This window comes from Brachionichthys hirsutus, chromosome 16 (assembly GCF_040956055.1).
Source record: "Brachionichthys hirsutus isolate HB-005 chromosome 16, CSIRO-AGI_Bhir_v1, whole genome shotgun sequence".
Lineage (NCBI taxonomy): Eukaryota > Metazoa > Chordata > Actinopteri > Lophiiformes > Brachionichthyidae > Brachionichthys > Brachionichthys hirsutus.
In genome coordinates, this window is record NC_090912.1 from 3732694 (window position 1) to 3755860 (window position 23167).

General features: G+C 45.1%; 4 protein-coding genes across 4 annotated transcripts; 3 read left to right on the plus strand and 1 right to left on the minus strand.

Annotated features, from left to right (window-relative positions):
• The first annotated feature begins 5632 nt into the window (after positions 1-5632).
• Positions 5633-7906, plus strand: fmc1 (formation of mitochondrial complex V assembly factor 1 homolog). Its single transcript, XM_068750287.1, has 2 exons — positions 5633-5768; positions 6876-7906. The coding sequence occupies exons 1-2, from the start codon at positions 5640-5642 to the stop codon at positions 7077-7079; spliced, it is 333 nt and encodes a 110-aa protein (XP_068606388.1). The 5' UTR covers positions 5633-5639; the 3' UTR covers positions 7080-7906.
• Positions 7907-9077: 1171 nt separating this feature from the next.
• On the plus strand, positions 9078-13129 carry LOC137906145 (heme-binding protein 1-like). The gene is made up of 4 exons (XM_068750453.1): positions 9078-9155; positions 11761-11899; positions 12662-12842; positions 12952-13129. The coding sequence occupies exons 1-4, from the start codon at positions 9078-9080 to the stop codon at positions 13127-13129; spliced, it is 576 nt and encodes a 191-aa protein (XP_068606554.1).
• A 1087-nt stretch (positions 13130-14216) lies between these two features.
• On the minus strand, positions 14217-18244 carry wbp2nl (WBP2 N-terminal like). Its single transcript, XM_068749912.1, has 8 exons — positions 18125-18244; positions 17509-17617; positions 17276-17414; positions 17037-17129; positions 16667-16864; positions 16233-16346; positions 15654-15730; positions 14217-15540 (listed from the first exon to the last, which is right to left on the minus strand). The coding sequence occupies exons 1-8, from the start codon at positions 18181-18183 to the stop codon at positions 15484-15486; spliced, it is 846 nt and encodes a 281-aa protein (XP_068606013.1). The 5' UTR covers positions 18184-18244; the 3' UTR covers positions 14217-15483.
• Positions 18245-20127: 1883 nt separating this feature from the next.
• On the plus strand, positions 20128-23141 carry LOC137905533 (zona pellucida sperm-binding protein 4-like). Its single transcript, XM_068749778.1, has 12 exons — positions 20128-20287; positions 20402-20529; positions 20904-21024; positions 21218-21352; positions 21444-21616; positions 21766-21845; positions 21921-22054; positions 22143-22326; positions 22427-22571; positions 22647-22716; positions 22793-22927; positions 22999-23141. The coding sequence occupies exons 1-12, from the start codon at positions 20128-20130 to the stop codon at positions 23139-23141; spliced, it is 1608 nt and encodes a 535-aa protein (XP_068605879.1).
• Positions 23142-23167: the final 26 nt, after the last annotated feature.

Below are 23167 nucleotides of genomic sequence, written 5' to 3' on the forward strand. Positions count from 1 at the left end.
AATAAACCAGCCTCTGCAGGGGAACAGATTGCATTTTCCATATTTAATAGATTGATGGGCCGGACTCAAAGTCACACAACGTGGACACACACACACACGGCATGCAACACTAAGGGTGAACGTGGAGCTGGTTAAACCATTAAAAAAAACAAATGAAGAGGGCAGACGGTGCTCGCTGGAAACGCCCAGTCTGCTTCTCAGCTCGTACGAATCCCAACAAGGGGCCTAAATGTTGCTTTCCCGCTCGCTCTTCATATTCCCATCGCTTCTAACGGACAGCGTCGACGTCGATACCAGTCCTCCTAATCAGCTCGGATGAATTATTGAGCAGCCTTTTTATATCAGATCATGACCCATATTCTGCTCGTTTGAAGTGAATACGCTGCCAATAAAACCGAGATGAACTTGCCCCCCCCCCCCCCCCCGTAGGCCTCCCGCTCCCGCTCCTGAGTCAGGATTCAGGCGTGCAAACCGAGGAAAGTTGAGTGAGCTTCCGATGGGTACCGAAAAGGTGCTACACTTTCATGCCTATGAGCTAAAACCTCTCCGGTCTGGCTTCCAGCAAGACAGTTATTGGATGATAAAGTATCTAATCGAGGGTTGCTGCTGGTTTCATTAAGGCAGATGCAACGCTCAGAGGCAGACACCGGAGCTGTACTGTAGTCTCATTAGGTAGCTCACGGGGACAAAGCGAATCAGTAGAGACAAGGGCCGGGATTAGGAATCTCCTCAGCCCCCCACTGTCTCCTCTCCTGGCCTGTTTATCAATGACGCCCAAAAACATGGTGCACATGAAATCTCTTCAGCTCCATTTGGAGACTTCTGGCAGAGTTCGTTTTTTTACATAAGCTTCTGGCATCCTACCATTTGTTGTTCTGGAGTTCTTTGGCCGTTGAAGAGAGGCAGATTTCAATGTCAGGGTTGGCAGTGAATGTTTGGGTTTCAAAAAACGCCTTTAGACGTCAATGGCACTCAAAGAGTTAAAGGCAATAATTGTCAGGACCGTTAAGTTCTGCAGACTCCAAGGTGACTTTATGATGAAATTGATTATCTATTTGGAAAGAATCTATTCCAGTTTTTCATGATCCTGAACATCATCCTCTCCACGCTTTGAATGGGAGTGATGCTAAGATGCATTCATCCTCCAGATAGTTCGATTAGTTGCCGATTTGCTCTAAATCAGACGTCAGATCAGCTGTATCCACTGCAGCTCTCCAGCTAACTGGGACATAACAGTCACATCCCTGTCCGTTCTCCGCCTACTTCCCTCCACCGCGCTGTCATGACAACGGCATTACGACAAGCAGTGATGTTTCACCTCCTCCTGAAAACTGACGTGTACTATTTTGGTGACGATTATAAGGGAAAAGGGCGGAGGGCCTCATGTCAGCGTGGCGGCTGCGACAGCTTTGCCTCGCTACCTGGGCTAAGAGAGGGCAGGGGTCGTGTGTGTGCCGAGAGCAGCGAGCAGCGTGGGTAATGGGCCTGGGTTATCAGAGCAGGTCCCAGGTGGGCTTCAAAGACACACCTGTACACACACACACACACACACAGGCTGTAAATCCAAACTACGGTCATCCAAAAGATGAGAAGGTTAATCAGAGAAGAGGGGTCAATCGCAGCTGTGTCCGTGATGGATAGATGAGCATGTGTGTGTGAGAGAGGGAGAGAGAGAGGAAGTGTGTGGGCGTGAGCGTGCATTTTGCTGCAAACGTAGACGGACATTCCAACACACTCCAGCAGGAGATGTGAGATATACTGCTCTGTTCCTGTCACGCACTTTGTGTTTCATAATGGCAGATAAAAAATAATTGCATTTCGAAAAGGGCAATGTAGTTTGTCTCTTCATGGAGATTACTTTATTGATCTAACAATATATTTTCCTCTCATGCTACCACTCTCTCTCTCTCTCTCTCTCCGGTTTTAAATAAGAGCGTGAAGCAGCGTTGGACTGGAGTGATTTGATGGCCACCATCAGGGGGGGAGAATGAAGTATGGAACATTAAACATTAAATCGATGTGTACATGTGATTTACTCCATCTCCAAAAGGGTAAATGGTGGTGGTGTGTGAGGGAAGTTAATAATGTCTGATGGTTAAAAATAATATATCTGAATATCCACATCAATGCATCACCTAAAACATGCCAAAGCAGTAGTATGTATGGACGTCAGGCACCATACTCACCTATTTAACCCTGAACAAAAACAAAAAAACTGAATTTGATCAATTTTGTAGGCTGGAGAAATTGTAAGAATGGTGGCTAACGCATCAGCTAACGGACAAAGATGTCGCTTGAGTCTTTAATCCGTGCTAATGAAATCCCATTAAGATTCAATAGTCGAAGAAGAAATAATGAAATCAGCTTCAGTCCATTACAAAAAGAGTTTAAAAAAAAACAGTCTTGAATTTCGGATAGTTTTTAATAATTGCTAATTATTTTTTTCATTTAAAATCAAATCCAAGCTTTAAAGGGTAATTCCACAGGAGAACAGCCAAATCCAGAGTGCCTTTATCAGGGTGACGCTTGCTCAATAGTCCCTTTATCTTCGAGTACTGAAGAGGAGAGCCATTAAATCTCCTTCAGGAAAAAGGTGGAGGAATAAAAAAAAAGATGAACGAAGAAATGAGTCGTGGTTTGATTCACTTTGCTATGCATCTGTCTCTTGCTGCACCTCTCACACACCACCACACACTCACACAGCAGATTAGTCTGTTGCTTTGCAGTCAGCTTCATTCAAGCCACCACATCTTCGATTTTCTTTAAATTGCACAAGAGCACTGATGAATGATCCTGCCCCTTTGAAAGCGGAAGAAGTCCAGGTGATTTGCAAAAATGACGTCACTGAAATGTAAAATTAACAGCAGCTCCGCTCTGATGCAAGCGGGTCACAATGACGTACGAGTGGCAACACGGGACATTTTTGTGGACAGCAAATGAAAAAACAAAATGGAACGGACAATAAATCCATCAGTGGATCAATTCAGTGGAGCCGGTCGGGTGGAAGTGATTGGGAGAAAATAATTGCACAAAGAGGTGAATAATGACGGAAAAACCTGAAGAAAAAGTGAGAGGAAAAACAAGTGAAAATTATGATGGAGGGAAAAAAATGGGGGGGGGGGGGGGAATCCTCTGGATGATAAAGCCGGGTTTTTTCTAGTCCATTCTCTTTGGGTGCATGTGTGTGTCTGTCTGCGAGAATGAGAGTCAGTTCAGAAAGATGGGAGATGGAGAGAGAAAGAGAGAGAGAGAGAGAGAGAGAGAGAGAGAGGAAAAGAGGGCAGAGAAAAAAGGAGGCAACTGAGATGACACCCCGACAGAACGGACAAGTGCTGGCTTACTGATATGACTGAAACAACGGTGCGCTGTCGCTAACGGAAGCAGGCCTTCGCTCAGTGTGACCTTCACCTGACAAACATGAACGCACCATGGCGTGAGAATAATGCAGATTCGGTGGTTGAGGTCGAATGTGGCGTTCGCACGTCTCTCGGTGTGCGTAGCGACAAGAAAAAGGACATGTGAGCGATGAGGGGGGGCATTTCAGACATTTTAATGGAGGAACAGACTTTTGTGCAACAAGATAGAAATGACAAGGTGGTCAGGATGTGGGTTCCATGGAGGCGGGCGTATAGGGAGCTTGCTTGATGAGTCACTGAGGTCTTGGTTGAAGACAACAAAAAGAAAGAAAAGAAAAACAGATTATAGTATGTAAGATGAGAGTGACACGAGGATGACTTGGCAAGAGGTAGGAATCAGCTGAGAGTCAGATGGGAGGGGAGCCATGTTAGCCCAGAGCTAGATTGTAGGCCAGTGTGTGTGTGTGTTAGGTGTGCTTAATATATGTGCAACCCACACAAAACACCTATACAGAAAGAGGAACAAAGACTTTGAGACGGACACTAAACACTAAATAGACCTACCTATGGTTAGAATTAAGAATCGCCCAAAAAACGATGCATAGGATGGTAGGAGGAAAAAAGAGAAGCGGGAAATAGGAAAAGGTACAAAAGTGAAAAAGGCATAAAGAGGAAATACAAGCAAGCCAATTAAAATGTCTCTAAAGAAATTAAAACACGGGTGGAGTCAAAAAAGTAGCCAAAGTTAAGGGTGGACTGTAAGTGGAGTAGTCGGGTGGACAGGGGGGGGAGGAGGAAGAGGGAGGCAGCGAGGGGAGGAAGAAGTGTGGGCTGCGCAGGGATAGAAAGGGCTGGAAGTGATAGCAATGGAGAGGAAAGGGAGAATGAATGGAGGTGCGGGGTGGGGGGGGAGAGAATAAAGGGGACAAAAAAAATCCCCCGCCTGTTTCTCTTTCTCTTTTTCTCTGTCTCTCTGCCTCTCTCTCCCTCCTTGTCTGGCTCATAAATGGAAAAAATTGTTGACCAGGTAAATGGCGAAATAGATGAGAAGACAGAGGATCGAGAGAGCGAGCAAATGAAAAGATAAAGCACCTCCCAGCAGCGCGATGAGGAAAAAAAAGAACAAAAAACGAAAGATAAAAGCAAATACTCCAGTGGCTTCCGTTGTCTCCAGTCTATGTGTGGAAGGGGGGATTGGCTGCTGCCAGTTGTTCCCCTTCCCCGGCTGCCTTCTGCTTTCTTCTGTCTCTCCTCCCAAAAAAGACTTCCCATCCAGATGACAAAAAGCAGGCACAGATGTCCTCCCCCCCTCTCAACTCTGGTCTATCGGGGGCCACTCACACAGGTTAGACATTGTTGCAGCAGCAATGCACAGCATCACCAGCATAGCCTGCTGGGAGGGGGAAAAAGGCATTGGTGCTGCTGCTCGTCAAGCACTGCCCGCCTCACGAGGAAGGATACTGAGCTCCGTCTCCCCTCTCCCGCCCATCCCCGTGAAAAGATAGGAGGGAGGGAGTGAGGTGGGCCCACGCACTGCATTAGTATTCATTGAAAGAGTGTGAGTGAGTGAGAGAGAGAGAGAGAGAGAGAGAGAGCGCGAGATGGGGAGGAGGAGAGAAAAGAGGTGCCATCCAACAAATGTCGAGAAACAAAAACCGGTGTGTGAAACTGATAAAAGACTGGCTCCCCCTAGAGTCAATCATCCATACTGGAATCACTGGTCACTGGTTTGGGCCAGTCACCTGAAGTGCTCACCTTTTTGGGATAGATATCAGTTGCGAAGTGTCATAATGTAAATGTTATTTAATCGTATTCACTTATAAATATAACCCATGTTGTACTGAGCCGCTCCTCTTCCCCTTCCTCTGCTGGTTTCTATGGATACACATCTCCTCTATGCATAAAAAGATAAAAAAAGCAAAAATTCAGGTTAGCAGCTGTTGTGTTGTGAAAATAGACCAATCGCTTTTGAATTGAAAATGCACAAACAAAATAAACCAAACCTACTGCATGTGTATTTTGTCATTAGAATGGACATTTATAGGTTCATTTTCATACTGAATGCGTGTTCTTCATGCCCTTCTGTCTCTCTTTTCAATAAATCCACATTACCTTCTTAAATGTTGGAGGAAAACTTAAATTGGCAAAAGTAAGCAAACTCGTCAATACTCCGATTTATCGCCGCCTTGTGGTGACTGTGCGAACGATCCATCGACTGTGCGGCGCTTGATTAAAGCTGTCTGGCTTCATATGCCGCATATTCACAACAACACTGGTTCAAAGATGGCGACGCTGTCATCTCCCCTGCGAGTGTGCCGAGGAATACTTAAAGAATTACGTGCCCTCAAAGGACCGACTTATAAAAACTCACTAGCCTACAGCTATGTTATGGACCAGTTTCGAAAGAATAAGGCGAGTTTCCCCCAGTAACTGCGTTTCATGTAACGTCAGCATAGCTAGCTAGCTAACTTCCGTCAGATATTGTATTGAGTGCATGGCTAAGTTTAGCTAACGTTTTCTTATAACTTTGAAGTCCAATTTGGCTATTTATTGGTGTATTTTAAGTATTTAAAAAAAGTGGGAATATAGTGATGATTAAGGTAAGACTGGGGTATTGTGATGCATGACTTTTGAATATTTACTATTAAACTCAAGGTGAGTTAAGCTGAAGGGCATGCTAACATTAGCTAGCAGCTACCGAGTTGTAGCATATCCCAATGCTTATAATAAGTAGTAATTTATACTCTGTACAGAATCGAGTATGATTTTATAGGGCTAAAATAAATACTTAATTGACAGTTAACAGCACCAGATAAATATATTATTAATGCTAAAGCTATTAAGAACTGCGTTGCTCATACTAGGGAATCGAGTTAAAGTAATACTACCATAAATGGGCAATGTTTTTCTCCATTGTCACATTAATCTTCTCAGTAACTACATAAATATTTAATTTGTCAGAGTATTTTATTGTGGCGTTCCCTTGATTGTTAGGGCTCATAGTTTGTCCACGTTTTTTTAGCGACTTCCTTATATTTATTTTAATTAGTATGTGTAAATACTCCTCAGTCAAAGCGTTAAACACATTCATGTCCATTTAAAGTGTGGATGATTCTGGGTTTACAGCTACTTGGTCAAATGAGGGCTTGTTGAGCGTATAGGCTCGCAGCCTGTATTGTTCATGCTTGGGAGAACACGACTCAACAGGGTGGTTTGATGCATGTGGAGTCACTGAAGCGAAGCAGCCAGGAGCAACCCTTGCTTGTCAGTGTGCATTTGTCCCAGCTCTGTAAAGACCTTAAAGCATTTCATATGTACAGTTCATGTAGCCGTGATGGAAGGAAGAAGCATTCTGCTTGGGAAGCCTGTGATCATAGGAGTACATGTCTATTTAGTAAGGTGACATATTAAGTTAACAAAGACGCCATTTATAAAGTGAAGATATTTGTTACTCTGAGCCCATGTTATAACCTGATTTATCGATTCACCATCTCTAACCTTCCTCTTTCCTTCCTACAGGTAACGGGAGAAAGGTACTGCCGTGCCCAGCAGGAGGCACACCACGACTCGCACACATACCTGTGTTTGCTGGCCTCTTCCCGGAACCACCTGATCCTGCACAACCTTTACCATGCGAAGGGGGAGCGCTGCCGAGAGGAAGTGGCTGGCCTAGTTGGGCTCAGGTTGCCCACACAGCCAGGAGGTAAAGGTTGGGAGAAATGAGGATACGTGAGGTGTGAGACTTGAAGAGGATTGCGAGTCTTTGATGAAATTACCTGCATTCATCGATTCATCTGGTTCTAGAGCACCTCGTAAAGCTCCATAAAGGCAAATGCTGGACTGGAGGCTTGCTGACTGGACATCATACCATCGTGGACTGCATAGAGGGAACATGATTTTTGTTGCTGCCAGTGTATAATTGTAGTAAAATACTTTGTTGCTAAGCTGTGAATATACTGTACACAATATCTGTCTTTTGTGTTTTGACTATTAACTTTTAAATTGCATAAAACATTTTAATAGGAGTGTAAGTACATATCTGTTGGTTCAGTTTTGCCATTATGTATAACAGTTCACAGTCTCTGAGTTAAGAACGGTGATATATTAACAAACAACTCGCATGCCTATCAACTAAATTTCTTTCAATATTTATACAAGCACATAAGGCGACAGTAAAAAGTGCTAAACTTCAAGCGACTTTGAGTTTCCAGAAAAGCGCTAAATAAATAAAATGTATTATTATTATTATTAAACAGATACATACCATCAGAAATCAGTGACGATGGTTAAAAATCACCAGCGTGATGCAGCTTAAAATCAAACTGAACCCAGAGACTGATTAAATTTATCCCCTATTGGAGTCCAGACAGTGGTGGTGGTGGCCGATTACTCTGTTGAGACTGATGCAATAATGATGTTGTTGAATCTTCAGAATCCATGCGTGATAAAGAAGTGTGCACGCAACACCAATATGAATGAACCAAAGGTACAGAGAATCATTTCTAGCAAAAAGACAACAGCATGGTAGAAGCTAATGATAATATACTCTGTCTGCATCATTGGATAGCCTTGAACAGCTTATATCTCAATCGCGTGAGAGGTGAACGACGGAATGCTATGAGAAATAAGCGGTTTAAGTGAGAAAGGGAATAGTTCTGCGCTTTCACTAGAGCATCGTGGAGGTTTCAAAGCGACTCGGGATTCCATACAGAAGGTGCATCAGTTTCAGTGCATGTCACACTGTTAGCTATCAGCGATGAAGGGCAGTCACAATGTAATGAACTCAAAACGGTTGCAGTATGGATGAGTTAACTGAGCGCTCTCTTCACAGCTTATGTAGAACCATCAGCAAGGATGGAATATTCTTTCTGTTGCCTTTTTCTCGTCTAACGTCCTCCTCATGCAGGGGCCTCAGCTTTTCCAAGCATCCCTCTCTTTTTCATTAAATCTACCCTTCCTGCTTCCTTCCTCCCGTCTCTACGGCAGTGACTAATGCTGCCTTCAGTGTGAATTTAAATAGACTATAACCCCCAAAGCGAGCAACTCAGAGTGACACGGGGAGTAAGACGTGAACCAACGCGGCGCCCTAAACTGGCCACAAATGCTCGGCCCTGGTCTGATGCGTTCTGACAAACCAACGGCTTGAGTCAAAATGCAGGATGTAAATGTTTCCACTGCACAGCCTGCTGTATTTAATGCATCCTGGAACAGACAGAGGCAAACAGAATGAGAGAAATCCAGAACAAAAGCCATTCAGAGCAATTCTGGACTGAGATGCTGCTGACCAGAGATTCATGATCAGCGCGCTCGTCCCGTGCAGGGAGGCTGAAGGCGCAGAGTTAGTGAACGTAAACGCATGAAGAGGAGGAGGAGGAGGAGGAGGAGCGCAGACACTCCAGCTGTCACAGTGAAGGCTGATGCGATCATTCCTGGGGCAGCGGGCTGTGGAGTCAGCATCTGCAACCTGTGTCTCCACAAGGAGCAAAAAAAAAAAAAAAAGGCATCTGTTGAAGAGAGAGCTTCGTGCACTTTGTAACAAGGCGCGCACGGTGTTCCCGAGGACGCCTATACTTTTACGCACCTGGACAACTGCTCAAAGTTACCTGTCCAGCCAGGGGTTTGTTTAAGGAAGCCCTCAGTCGGACGCTTGTAAGGAAAGGACGCGCAGGCAGGACGAGCGGGACGAGGACAAACCGCAGGAGCGCAGAGAGGAGCGGCGACATGTTTGGGATGATCAAGAATTCGCTCTTCGGAAACACCGAGGAGACGGAATATAAATTGCTCAGCAGTGAGACAAAGGTGAGGCGCTGCGTGGGACACCTGTCACACACACACACACACACATATTCATCACCGTGGCTTTTCGCAACTTCGCCGCGATTACGCACAGACGTCGCGCCACCCTGTGCAGGAGCTCGATGTCCTCTGCATAAATATTTGATCCAGCACTTCACACTATCTCGGTTGCGTTATGGCCGGTTGGTTTCACGCGGTCGTGCGGATCAACCTTTCCTCCTGCTGCTATCGTAACCTCTGTAACCTTGACCGGCGGGCATGGAACCTGTTTGGACGCGCGCGGAGCCGCGGCGAGGGGCAGAACCAGCCAGAGGTCTTCCTTCCTCTAATCAACAAGACAGACGCGAGTGAAGACGGGGATGCTGCGTTATCTGTCACCTTCAGACAATTACGCACAAAACTAACGTCATAAATGCTTTAACGGGCTCCAGAGTTGCGCGTAAAGCTGCGGATCACAGTTTTTTTTTTTTTTTCATCCTGACACTGTAGATACTTGTGCGCCCGTGCGTGTGCGCAGGCTCGTGAAACCACACTGGACAGTAACTGACCCTGTGCTGGAAAAGGACGTAGATCAGACGCACGTCTGCATTGGCCGTAGATCCGGACTGGATGTGCGCGCTCGGACCCTTCATTGCTGATGACACAGAGGGACAATGTCCCAAACTGACAAACACACCCCGTTCCTCCTCTGAGTGTCAGCATCGGTTTCATTTATCACCTGCCCTGTGTACACAAATATACACTTCTAATAATCTGAGCTCTCTTTTTTTTTTGGAATACATTTTTACTGTAATCAATGATTTTATGATTGATCCGAATGTTGAATTCCTCTCTCTTCATGTTCACTTTAAACAGCCGTGAAAAGCTCAGCAGAGCCAAAGCCTCACCTGAAATCTCTGGACTTGACTGACTTTTTCAACAGCGGGCGTATTGAAATCAGAGCTCGCCACCTGATCTGCGGAACGCGCAAGACACCTTACATTCTTAATTAAAACTGACACAGAATACGGGAGGATGAGCCCGGCAGGGCTCGGACACGCAGACACCCAAAACACACGTTAAACCGAGCAGCAGCAAGTGGAACACGAAACGACAAGGCGGTTTAATAGCTGCAGCGCTGAGAACACAGTGATCACTGTACATACTGGAATGAGACAGCAGCTCAGCACACAAACACACTAACACAGACTCATCACAGCCCAGCTAATTGCACCGCTTCACTGAAGTCAGGCTCTGCTTTCACGGTGTTAATGGTGGTCCTGCTGACAAGTCATACAGAACGCAACCCTTGTAATTACTATGCAGGATCCTGGATACCTGCCACGAAGTCTGAGCTTCACAGTAGCGTATTGTTATCTCATATCTGCCCTGGAATGGCTGCAGCTGCATCGGCTGATTGCAGAGCCACTCGACAGGTTTATTTTGTGCTCCTGTGAATGGGATTGAGGAGGATGGAAGTTGTCAGGAACACAAATAGAGCAACTGGGAGACACTCATTCATTCATTTTCCAACCGCTTATTCCGTCATCGGGTCGCGGGCCAAGCTGGAGCCAATCTCAGCAGTCAATGGGCGAGAGGCGGGGTACACCCTGGACAAGCCGCCAGTCCATCGCAGGGCAACACAGAGACAGACAATCAGCCACACACACACTCACACCTACGGGCAACTTAGTGTCACCAATCAGCCTAGGCTGCATGTTTTTGGTGGTGGGATGGGGTGGGAGGAAGCCGGAGAACCCGGAGAGAACCCACGCAGACACGGGGAGAACGTGCAAACTCCTCACAGAAAGGCCACAAGTCGGAGACGAACCTGCAACCATCTCGCTGTGAGGCAACAGTGCTTACCACTGCGCACCACCAGGCCGCCCCAACTGGGAGACATTTTAATGAATTCACAGGCAAGATGAAGCCGAGATCCATCGCACAACATTTTTTCGATTTTAGTCTTCCTCCGGGGAAGAGAGCACAAAATAACCAGTGAGATACTGGTTGTTGTCAGTTTTGCTGCTGGGATAATGTGGAATAAAACAAATCATATGGAAAGCAATAAGCTACATTGAGTAATTTATAACATCTTCTCACAGATCTATGAAATCCTTAACAGCCATCATACAAAAACACAAATCCCTGCATTGTGAAGCACCCTGAAGTGTAATCGCATTAGGGGAATGAGCAGCTGTGTTTGAAACCTGCATCTTGGTCTCTTCTGTGACCGGATTCCTTCAAAACTCATTAAAGCCATTGCTTCGAGTGACTGTCCTCCACATTCATCGCATTTAATGCAAAACTATTGCTTCATGTAACATTACGTATCCGGGGGAGGGGGGGGGGGGGTTGTTGCGCTGTTATGTAAGACCGTGCATCTCTTTTCCATTATTCTCTGTAGGCTGAGTGAACAAAAATAAGCCAAAGAAAACACCGACTCAAATCACTGTCACTGTGTCGTATGTATCATACGTGCACGCTCACATGTTTGCACACGCTGAACTGTAAACCCCAGTAGCTTCTTAAAAACAGACCAGTGAATCACATCTGAGCCAGCATCCCCCCCTGCACCCAACCACAGCAAGAGAACACAACCGCTCAAGATGTCTTTTGTTCGCTACAGGATGGGGTTAGCTTTGAGGTGCGGCGGTACGATGGTGCCAAATACGCCGTTATCTACTCTGAGGGACGAGCCTTCGACCAAGTGACCGGCGAGCTCGTCAGGAAGCTGCTTATGTACATCGGTGGGAGCAACGAGCAAGGTGAGTAAATCGATGTTTAAAGGTGGTGCCTGATTTTCACGCCTAAAAACACAGTCATGTAATGCAATCAGCAAACGGCCATAATGTGCTGAAAGCCCCCCCGAGAGGAGCGAAGCCAGTCCTGATTAAAGCCTCAGCCTCAGTACTCACCGCTCTTTATCATCTAAGTGGTAAATCCTGAAGTTTATGAAAGCACAGATTAACAAATCAAGGCCTGCAGGCTCCTGCCAAGCTTTCCAAGTATGTTGAACAAATTCTGTTTTTATTTCTTACGAGTTTTAATTTTTCTTTCTTCTGTCCTTATTCAAGCTTATTTTAAGAATCACATTCCTAACTTGTTCCTCACTTAACTTTCAGCTCTTTCAAACGGCAGCCAGTCGCGGCGAAGCTAAATCAATGACCATTAAGATGAGACTTTTTCATGTCTCCGTTTTGTCCGTCCTGAATTGTCCTTTCTTAAATGGCGATGCATTTTGACTAACACTCAGACACTGCTGTCCTCTCAGGTCACATCCCCACACCTCAGGTCACCAGAGCCTCAGCCAGCTCACAGTGCGCTCTGAAAACCAGGCCTCCGTGCACAGTCCTCATTTAATTTGTCTGCTATTTATAGACGCATGATGTGCACGGCCTGTCTCGCTTTCCGATGGATTAGCATCTGCACAATGATGTGAGACGGGCAGTTCGCTGTAGGGAGGGGTCGAGGAGATCTCCTCTATGTTTCAGCCCCATGTTGAAACACATTTCCTATTATCCTCCAAGGTGAGGCCATGCCCACGGCGGCTCCCATCATCATGACGGTCTACCCACGGAATGACGGCGTTCTGTCTCGCCGTTTGATGGTCGCCATCCGCATCCCCACCATCCACCATCAATGCCCCCCAACTCCCACCGACAATACCATCAGAATCGACGAGCGGCCCGGCATGACTGTCTACGCTCTGTAGGTGTCATTTATGAGTCACACGTTTATTCATCTGGCCTGCAGCACAGTTACCCCTCCCCCCACCTGACCCAGGAGCTGGAGAAGAGCCTTTTTTTCTCATTCACAGGCAGTTCGGCGGCTTCGCGGGGGACAGCGAGTACCGAGCAGAGGCCCTGCGTCTCACGCGCACCCTGGGTGAGACGGCCCCCTTCCAACGCAAGCAGTACTTCTGCTGCAGCTACGACCTGCCACTGAAGCCTTACGGACGCCGCAACGAGGTGTGGTTTCTACAGGAGGAGCCGTGAGAGCCACTCAACCAGATCTGAGTCAAGCCTCATCACAATCCTATATTTAACCTCTGACCCTTTCACTACTGACAGTCCTGAAGCTCTAGCAGTAATTTGATGGGTAATAGCAACATGGTGGATTTAGAGCAACATGGACGGCTGTAGATTATCCGTGTTGCCTTTACACATTCAAACTTCTGGGTGTCGCACATGAGCAGCAGCGAGACTGAAATCAGGCAATGAGACAAGTTCAGCTTTTCAATTCGTTCGTATTTTCTTTATTTTATTTCTAATTTAAAATCTTCTCGTGTAACTCTGGGTGATAACAGGCTTTTGGAGGTGGGTTAGATGATTTATTTGAAGTATTTTTCACAGTTTGATTCTGAGAAAAGATCTCAAAGAAACTGCTTTAGTAAGAAACAGCAAATGGTAACATTTAGAGATACTGAATATGTGTTTTGTTTTGGGGGTTTTAGAACACATTTGTCCCCATAGGGTCCCCCGTGGAGCTCTGATCCCCCTGAAGAACATAGTAGCTCATATTTAAAATAGCTTACAATTTCGTTGTGTCTGCAGAGACATTTAGGGAAGCACATTAGAGATGTTAGGAAAAGCACACTTGGCTTGTCGTGAAAAGAGAACTGGACCGTAATCGGAGTTGAGCCATAAAGATGCCGTCAGTGGGAGGAAAAGCTGTGAGGGTTTGGTGTCGTTGTGAACTTTGTGGAGAAGTGTCGTTACGTTTGTGTGTAGTGAATGTTTTATGTTTTAGTGCGTGACAATTCCATCTTCATTTATTCAGACTCTTGTAACCATGTTATGAGGCACGTCTGTACAGCGTGACTTCCTGTGATTAGACTTTGTATGTTCAGGGTTGACAGTGTTTCATTACACAATAAATATATTATTCTGTAACTGTGTGGACGTTATAATCGTCTTATTTCTATTGGAGATCGTTCCGACACTATAATATCTTTAATACAAATTTATTTAAAGATAACTTACCGGTAACCATATCTACGGTGCAAAGGAAACCAGGTAATACGCTGCACATCCAAATGGATCAGATGTTTAAAATGGGAAACAAATATAGAAAACTCCAAACTCAATTACTGACTCATTTATTAGATTCTTTTTTGGACAGGTCAAATTTAGCATGAGCAATATAAGAACTGCAAACAAGAGATTAATATACAGACTTTTGATTAATTCAAGCAAACTAAAACAACCCAAAAGAGAGAAAGACCTCTTTCCAATACAGCTGTGTGCAAATCGGCCTTCAGACAGATGTTAACGGATACACGACGGGTGTAGTCACATAACCTGTTGGCGCTTTGCCCCGCTTTAAACAGCAATAAATGGTTTTCACTTCAACAGCTGGCAGAAATGCCGATGGGCCCTTAATATAACGTCATGGCCCTGTAACTCCACACTGGCGTAATTACACAAAGAGCAGAGTTCTGGTTTCAGCTCGGCGTCGCATACATGAATACGGTAGAACCTGCATGTAGAGCACAGGGTTCATTCAGGTAACCCCAACCTCTCACCTTAAAATGTGAGAGTAAAACATTGCACAGACGTAAATGTGTAATGTAAGATCCCATTCCAACCACGCGCGGCTTTGTTTAATCCCAAGACCTTCGATTACGTGCATTAAATCATGTCTGTAATGGTGAGATTTGGGCTGTAAAGGCTGTGCAATGAATTACAACTGACTGTGGATGCAGAATGAGATTCTGTTGGTCCAAAGGGAACTTTCACCAGTATTCACAGTATGAGAATCAGTCAGATGTATTACTGAATACATGTGGGAAAATCAATCAACACAAAACTACTGTATATGAAACACACACACGCACACAGTACCTTAAAGGACACTGCAAAAATACTTCATCTTTCATAATAGGAGTTGTTAACTTAAGGAATTGTAATCAATAAAATTGCTACAAAATGTTTTGGTAACAAAATCCATCTTAAAAAATACATTCCCCATAATGCCTCCTGCATCCAAGTTTGAACAATGACCATTCAGGTCCCTGCATCTACAGGCTGGAGAATCAGACATAATCCTACTATTAAGAACGTTAATGTGTCTCAGGAAAGCTAGTTACATGTTGTCAATCCTTTTAAATGAACTTAAGCAAAGGGGGAAATAGTATTTCAAAGATGCAAATACTTTGGGAGCTATTCTTGCATTTAAAATACGTTTCAATTAATTGGAGGATCGCCGACATCTTCCCTACTAGCAAACACAATTTATTTTCTGTATTCTACAACCGAGCATCAATCAACATTAATCCTTGATGTAGAATAACATTTGGGACACAGAGGAACAGACAGAGGAGTGTCATTGAAGCGATGGTGCCTCAACCTCAGTTGTTTTTCTTCTTGGGAGAGTCTGGATAAGGTGCGTATGGTGGAGGTCGCTCCTGAGAGAGGGAGGAAAAACAGAAAAGGATATTGTACAAGGGCCATTAAAGGAATACTCCAATGACATTTCCATACAACTTCTGCTGAGGAAAAGATGAGCAAAGCCGCTTACCGCGGGCATGTAGACACAGTGTGGATTGCTGGGATTATAATATGCACTGCTTGCTGCTTCAGCTGCTTTGGAGTCACCTGTGCATAAAACGATGCATGACAAAGACAAGGAGATAAAAACAGATGGCTATGACAGCTGGACACTTAGGACCACATGCTGCAGCTCCTAACGCTGCAAGGAGAGCTGGTGCAAGAAGTATTAGTCATGTGAAGCACAATAAATGACAACTCTGGCACACCCTGAGGATGCACAGCCGTAAACCTCCTTCTAAAGCTCTCCCTAAAATAGAGATATGCCAAAGTGACATTGCAGCACAGCGGACCGAGTGCGCTCTGTGCACAGGGAGAGACCGGTCTCAATGAAATGCACAAGGTGTTAGAAGAGGGAACAGGTACGGCGAGGGAGAGGGGAGCCTGTTTTAAAGATGGAAGTTTGATTGTGCAGCGGAGGAGGCATCATCAGCCCTTTTTTTTGGCAGTGCGATTCGAAGTGATTCACTATGAGGCAGACAGATCGGATCTGACGGGTGCAGCGACACAAACGTACACAGAGGAAAAATAAAGAGAGCCAGAATCAGACCTGGAGGTGGTTGTGCTGTTGCTGTCCAGTTCTGAGGCGGCGCAGCCCAATTTTGTGGTGGCCCAGGATAGGGAGGAGGCGGTGCCATGTAGTCAAAGCCAGACGGGTACATTCCTAGAACACGAGAGGCAGACATGAAAAACGGGAGGTTTGAAGTCAAGGATGTTATTTATTCAGCAAAGACAAACGATAGAACAAAAGAACACAAAGGAATAAAGCAAAGCAGCATTAGCCGCGTTTTCACCGGAAGAATTTTGAAGAAAAACACATATCTGTGTTGTACATGGCATGGATATACACGAAAACTAAAATCTGGGTTTATAGTGCATTTCTGCACCATGAACGGAAAAGATTGGAAAAAGAAAGTGAACTTTGAGGATTGAGGATCTGTTTTGCCAAACTAAAAGCATTACAGGAGGCATCCATTTCCGTACCTGCTGTGGCTGCAGGGTAGGCGTAGCCCATGTTGGCCGCAGCAGCGGGAGGTCCCTGGTAGAAACCATTCTGCTGGGCGGTGGGTGGGTAAGCATAGCTAGGAGGAGCAGCTGGAGCTGGGCCATAACCAGTCATCATTCCAGGAGATGGATAGCCAAAAGAGGCATTGCCATTTTGGGCGGGAGCAGCACGAGAAGCTAAAATACAGAAAGGAAGAAAAACAAAAAATAGTATTTGGCAACAAATAACGAGGGCTTCGTGGTTAGATTAGTGTATTCACTCAATCTTATACATATCTGTTGTACAGGGCCAACTCTTTAAAGGGTTTGTCTTAAAGCTCATTTAAATAGTTAATACTAGTGTACGAACCATTTGTGGCCAGTTTGAAGAGATGCTGTCCCAGCTCTATGGCTCCTCCACTGGGGAATGACATTTTGAAATTAGCCTGGCCCTCCCAACCACCTGATGAGAAAGGGAACCATAGTTAGAACGACAAAGAAAGTTTACACTTTCTAATCCGATGATCATGATCTGCACGTTTCACAAATTGTACAAGACAACACTCGAATCTTTGATTGTTCAGAGAGTAAAATCAAAGTACGACGTACCACCAGGCTCGGCTGACACGGTCCCTTTAAGGTAGTTGGGTGCGAAAACCGGCTGCTCGATACTGCAGCCCTTCATCAGATAATAAGGGAACATGGCTGAAGCCAGGCAATCCTTGGTGTTACTGGACACGAACAGCAACTAAGGCCGAACATTGAGGAGAGGAGATGAATGAAAACACTGCACACTTCTAGAATCATCAGCAGTAACGCACATGATGTAATTCTGGACGTACCCTGTATGGTGTGAGGTACACGGTTCCCTTCTTGGTACCCTTCAGCAGGTCTGTCTTGCAGGAAACATCGCTGAACGACAGCTCCACATTCTTACATTCCCTCACAACACTGACGAAAGAAGCAGCAAATAGAATAAAGTAATCCGCTCACAAATTAATAACTCACATTATTTAAAAATTAACTGCCCCTTGTAATATGTTTCACAACATGACGCTAACAAAATATGACCAAACAAGTTACGCATCTAAAGCTAAAATAGGGCTTGTAAACAAACTTCCTGTTTTGATAGTGGAGTACCGTAACCAGTTAGCTAGCCATCGTGACTAACCACATCAATTGTCACGAAAATGGGCCGCTATAATGTTAAAACCGTGTTAACAGCTAACAAAATATTTTATTTCCCCCAAATGAACTTCACAGCCGCCGCAAACGTCAACAACCGAACAGATGTGTTGGCTATGCTAACGTCAAACAGGCCAGCTAGCAGGAGGCTAGCGATGGGATAGCATTAGGCTAACTACGCACTGAAAAGCAGAAGGTAAACAAGCCCAGCGGATAGGCGGTAGCTAGCTGGGTGATATAATTATCACATATACGCAAGTACATCAAACATACCTTTCTCCGTTGTTGATCAAAACGCCACCGTTTTGCGACTGGTTCCGATTCAAAGCCATGTTTGGGAAATGTCCTCCGGTCTCGGATGCCTGCGCTAAAGTCTGTCAATCGGACCGGGACGTCCCAGAAACGTCACCAGCGTTACGTCACCAGCGTTACGTCACGACGCCGTCCGACAACTCGTGATCTACACAAACAGCTGTTGATAAGATTAGACTTGTTTGTTTGTCCGTCCGTTCCGTTAGCAAGATAACTCAAACTGTTATAGACGGATCTTGATGAGATTTCCGAACAGATTATTAACTTTTGGTGATAATCCAGAAGAGATCCTGGATTATGGATCACTTTGACATCTTCGTTAACATTGCAGTCAATGGAGCATCAACATTTGTTCCTCAATACCTCGGTTGATTATTGACCGATGTTTATTGAACTTGGCACAGTCATGTAAGGTGGGCACCTATATCTCACTAGTGAATTTCATCCGGATCCGATCCGGATTGTGAATACTGTCGCAATGTTTTCCAAAAATATGGGTACACATTCCGTTTAGCGGGATTACAGAAGAACTACGGGATGGATTTTGATGGAACAAAATCTGTAGATGGGTCATATTTTGAGAGTGATCCAGATACCTGATTGGATGGGGAGGAAATCAGATGTTCTCATTTACTTATAATGGAGGCTTTAAAAAAAAAAAAACATCCATTCAGTTCACTCGCCCAAAAACATATTTACACTTCCACATTGAAAAGCCCATTTACAGATTCAAAAATCAGTTAAAAAATACACATCAACTCCAATTCACTTTTGCTTTTCATGGCTGGTGTATAAAGATACCATGACCAATATACAACCTTTTGGTGATGATCCAGATCACCGTGTGGACGGTGTAAATGCAATTATGAGAGTAACGAGCTGCTTGGCAGAATGCTCCCTGAATGCTTTTCTAGTTTAATGATTATAGTTCAAAATCTGTTTGTGTATAAATAATCATAATTTACATTTAATAAAAGTTGAGACACAATGCTCCTGTCCCATCTGAGCACATTCACAAAGGTGGTTTATGGTTCTTCTAAAACACCCTGGATTCTGGTAAAAGGGTACTAAAAATCTATTTAATGGGGTTCTAAATAAAAAGCCAGATCCAGCAGATTTAAATATGATTCTATATAGGGAGACATCCGTCCTGTACATTATTGTCACAAGGCCAGGAGTTAGCCTTTCAAGTAGAGTTTGATAAGGCTTGATTGAATTAATAGATCCGCTTTTGCATTGAATGCTATACTCTAGTTTGTTTTGATTGATGTTACGAAGACTCGAAGATTTTCCATGCACCTTGCAGAGCTAATTGGACACAGAGTGTCACCTTTGTATAGGACAATGAGAGGCTTTGCAATAATCCCTTTGTTCCGATGAACTAATAAGCAGCTCAGTACATGAAGAATGATAGACATTTTAAAAAGATCAGCACAGCATAAATGGATGCCCATTTGAAAACGACAGGATGCAGCAGTGAAAAGGTTTAAGACCACTTATGTAATAGTTAGATGGTACAAAGCATTGCCAAAGGGAGGAGGAAAGAGGTCCATGAGTTACGCAATAGTTCCTCTAATGACTCCCTGGGGAAGCTCTGTGCCGTGCGACGCAGGATATATATTATTTAAACACTGACCTTTTTAATAATTAGAAGCTCATATGTCCCACTTTTCACATGAGCTCTGACCTGACAGCTCTCCTTGAGCACAGGCAGTCAACGATGAAGAAGGAAATAAAAAAAAAAGGAGATCATTCCCAGGACAGGAACCGCAACAGTGCGGTGCGTTAATGCCGCAAGCTTCGGTGCGTTAATGGCGCAAGCTTCACGTCAATCAGCACTAATTAACAGATGCCACGTGACCGCTTCTCCGCCTCAAAGATGCGGCCTGATAACTATATTGAGGCCTAACCCCCCCCCCCCCCCCCCCCCCATATTAGCCAAAGCTATTATAAGGTATAAGAAAATGGGTTGTTGTTGCGCTCAGCTTTGTTCGGTTGCTTTCCTGCTCGCCATCGTGGCTCAGGAAGCGCCCGAGCAGCTCGCCCTGCCCAGAGTCTCCTGCTCATCCAGAGGGATCAGAGCCGTTTTCGGTCCGCTGGTCCAAAGGAATATACACGTCAGAGGTAATGACGCGCGTCTGCGGTGCCATACTGTTCATCCTAGACTTAAGATTTATATATACATATATATATAGAAAGCACTTTATCCTTTAATATAGTTTGTGTGGTTTTTCCTAGACATGTCAGGGGGGGCCATAATCCCAGTGCGTCAGATCAGCTGGTCCTGTGGGGTGAGACTGGGCAGAGAGAAACCCCAGAGCCTGTCGTTCTTCAGCAGATATGACAGCTGTTATGCACAAAGTGAGGTATGAAATTAAGAATGTGGGAACTTGCAATTTTATTTCAAGATCAATTTCTCCTATAGACATTAAATCATGGAATTGCAGTGGAATGATCTATTCACTTATTGTTGTAATATTCCTTATATTTCACCCAAGGGCTCCGGCTCTCACTTTATATCAGTCATTAGCAGTGTTTTGCTGCTGCTCCTAAAATGCACATTTAAGGATGTAAGCTTGTGACGACGCTGCGTTCAAATCCCACGAGTCTCTTCCCCACAATCCCAATTCTGTGAAACTACCTTGGCTTCTGTTAAGTGAACTGTTTATGTCACCATCTGAATGTAAATTAGAATGCCTTGCTTCTTAGGATCCGCCTTGTGATGATTTTTCACTCTCAGGGTGGCAGACTGGTCGTCCCCCTGCAGCTGCAGCTTGCCGGAGACGTTCGATGGTTCAGGGTAAATATCAGCTGTCCTCTGATAAAGAGACACGCGGAGAGGACTCCACTCGTACCAAAATGTGAGTAGAGACACCTGAAGAGCGTAAAAGCAAGCACAACCACCCCAGCTGTGTGTTCTCTGCAGAACTTCCCCTGGCACTTTGAATTTGAAAGCCAGTTGAGAGTTCTGATTGATTCATTGACACCAAAGTGATGCTGCTGGTTGATATTCCCAGCAAAGGCTTTGACGAAATGTACATGGCTCCTCTCCAGCATTACCAGGAACTTGTCGCATAGAAAGCTTGCTCCGAGTGGACTGTGGCCCCCAAAGTCTCTCAAGTGATGCGTGCTACAAACCGGGATGCTGCTATGATGCTCATAATTTCACCTGCTTCTACAAGCTCAACGGTAGGACTGGAATTTTGTCTCGTGGTTACGAACGGTTACGCTTTGAGGAACATAACAGGCCTGCCTTCTCCTGTGTCGACACTCCTTGCAGCCTGCTCGCTAGACGGACACTTTGTGTTCTCAGTGAAGAGCACAGACACCGAGCCGCCCCTCGATCCCAGTAGCCTCGCAGTGAAAGATCATCCTTGGTGTCTCCCCGTGGTCACCAACGCAGAGATGGCCATCTTCAAGATCGGAGTCATGGACTGCGGTGCCAAGATGCAGGTAAAAATAACATCCCCTTCTCCAACTAATGAAATCATGAGGTCATTATGAAGGATATGCAGAGTTTATAAAACCTTGATTTGATCGCAGATTTAATTTAAAACTTTTGAACGGCTTACGCGTGCCGTAATTTCAGAAACCTTTCTCAGGTGCGTGGCGATACGCTGATCTATGAGGTGGAAGTCGAAGAGCTGCATTCAAAAAGTATAACTCAAAATTCACCATCTAAGTGAGTTTTTTTTTGTACATTCTCTGTACGTAATAAACTGATAGTGATGAATGCACTGATGAGAATGAAGCTCAGTCTCCAGGTCCAGTGTGAATACGATGAGTCGGCTCTAAAGCGAGTAGCAGACTTGCGATCCTTCTACGCGGTGACCAACCCACCGCCTGTAGTCGCACTGGGAAACATCAAAGTGCAGATGAGACTAGCCAAAGGTAAGACGAGGGAATCGCTCAAGTTTAGGTTTTGCACTGCATCAAGTCTGTTGAACAAATCCTTAGCAACTACCATTTGCCCCCCCAGATGAATCGTTCACATCCTTCCATCCAGAGGACCAGCTTCCGCTGCTCTTGCACCTGCGCGAAGCCGCATACGTGGAAATCTCCATCGCCCAGCCGTCCCCTGACCCTACTCTCTCCCTGCGTGTACGGGACTGCTTTGCCTATCCTGCGTCTCGGCACTCTGTGTGGACGCTTCTGTACGATGGGTAAGTTCAAGCCAATCAAACCGGGAAGCCTAGAAGAGGCATTAAAGCTATTTGCGTCGGTTACTGAGCAGCTGGCATTTTTCCTCTCCTTATGGATAAGCTGTCCCAACCCTTTGGATAACATGAGAAGCTCTGTCCCTGTGGACAAACGGGGGGAGACCACCTCCCACTCCCAGGTCAGAAGGTTTGACGTCAAGACCTTTGCCTTCGTGGATCCTCAAACAGGCCAACCAAGCGTGGAGAAAGTGAGGTCATCACATCCATATATGAAAGCAATGGAACGTGTCCATCTGTGGTGACGTGACTCGTTTGTCACTTAGATATACTTCTACTGTTGGGTGGAAATCTGCTCAAATGACGTTGACTGTGCACAGCGGTGCACTATCATACGTGCGTATTCTACAGCACCTATTTATACAGTATACGTTGGGTAGGTAGTGTTAAATTGTGCTTCTTCCCCACACAGCATCCGAGGGTGACAGACAGAGAAGAGACACGGTACCCGAGTCCGACCAGCTCCAGCTGGTCTTTTTAGGTCCACTGGTTCTGGGACAAAACAACAGTCAACAGAGGGACGATGCATGTGTGAAACAAAAATCAAGTAGGTCATGCTGACAAAACTGAAAGTTCAGTGCGATGGACCAATAGAAAAAGGTTTCTTCTGTTCCTCAGTGTTTCAGGTGACGGTGTATATTCTCTGTGGTGTCGGTGCTGTGCTGCTGTTGATCCTGATATTCGCTGTGTGGCGAAGCGTCAGAATATGTCAGAATGCAGAAGGTTCTGATGCACAAGTTCACAATGTACAACCTCAATAAAACATTTCACAATTGATGCCTTCAAA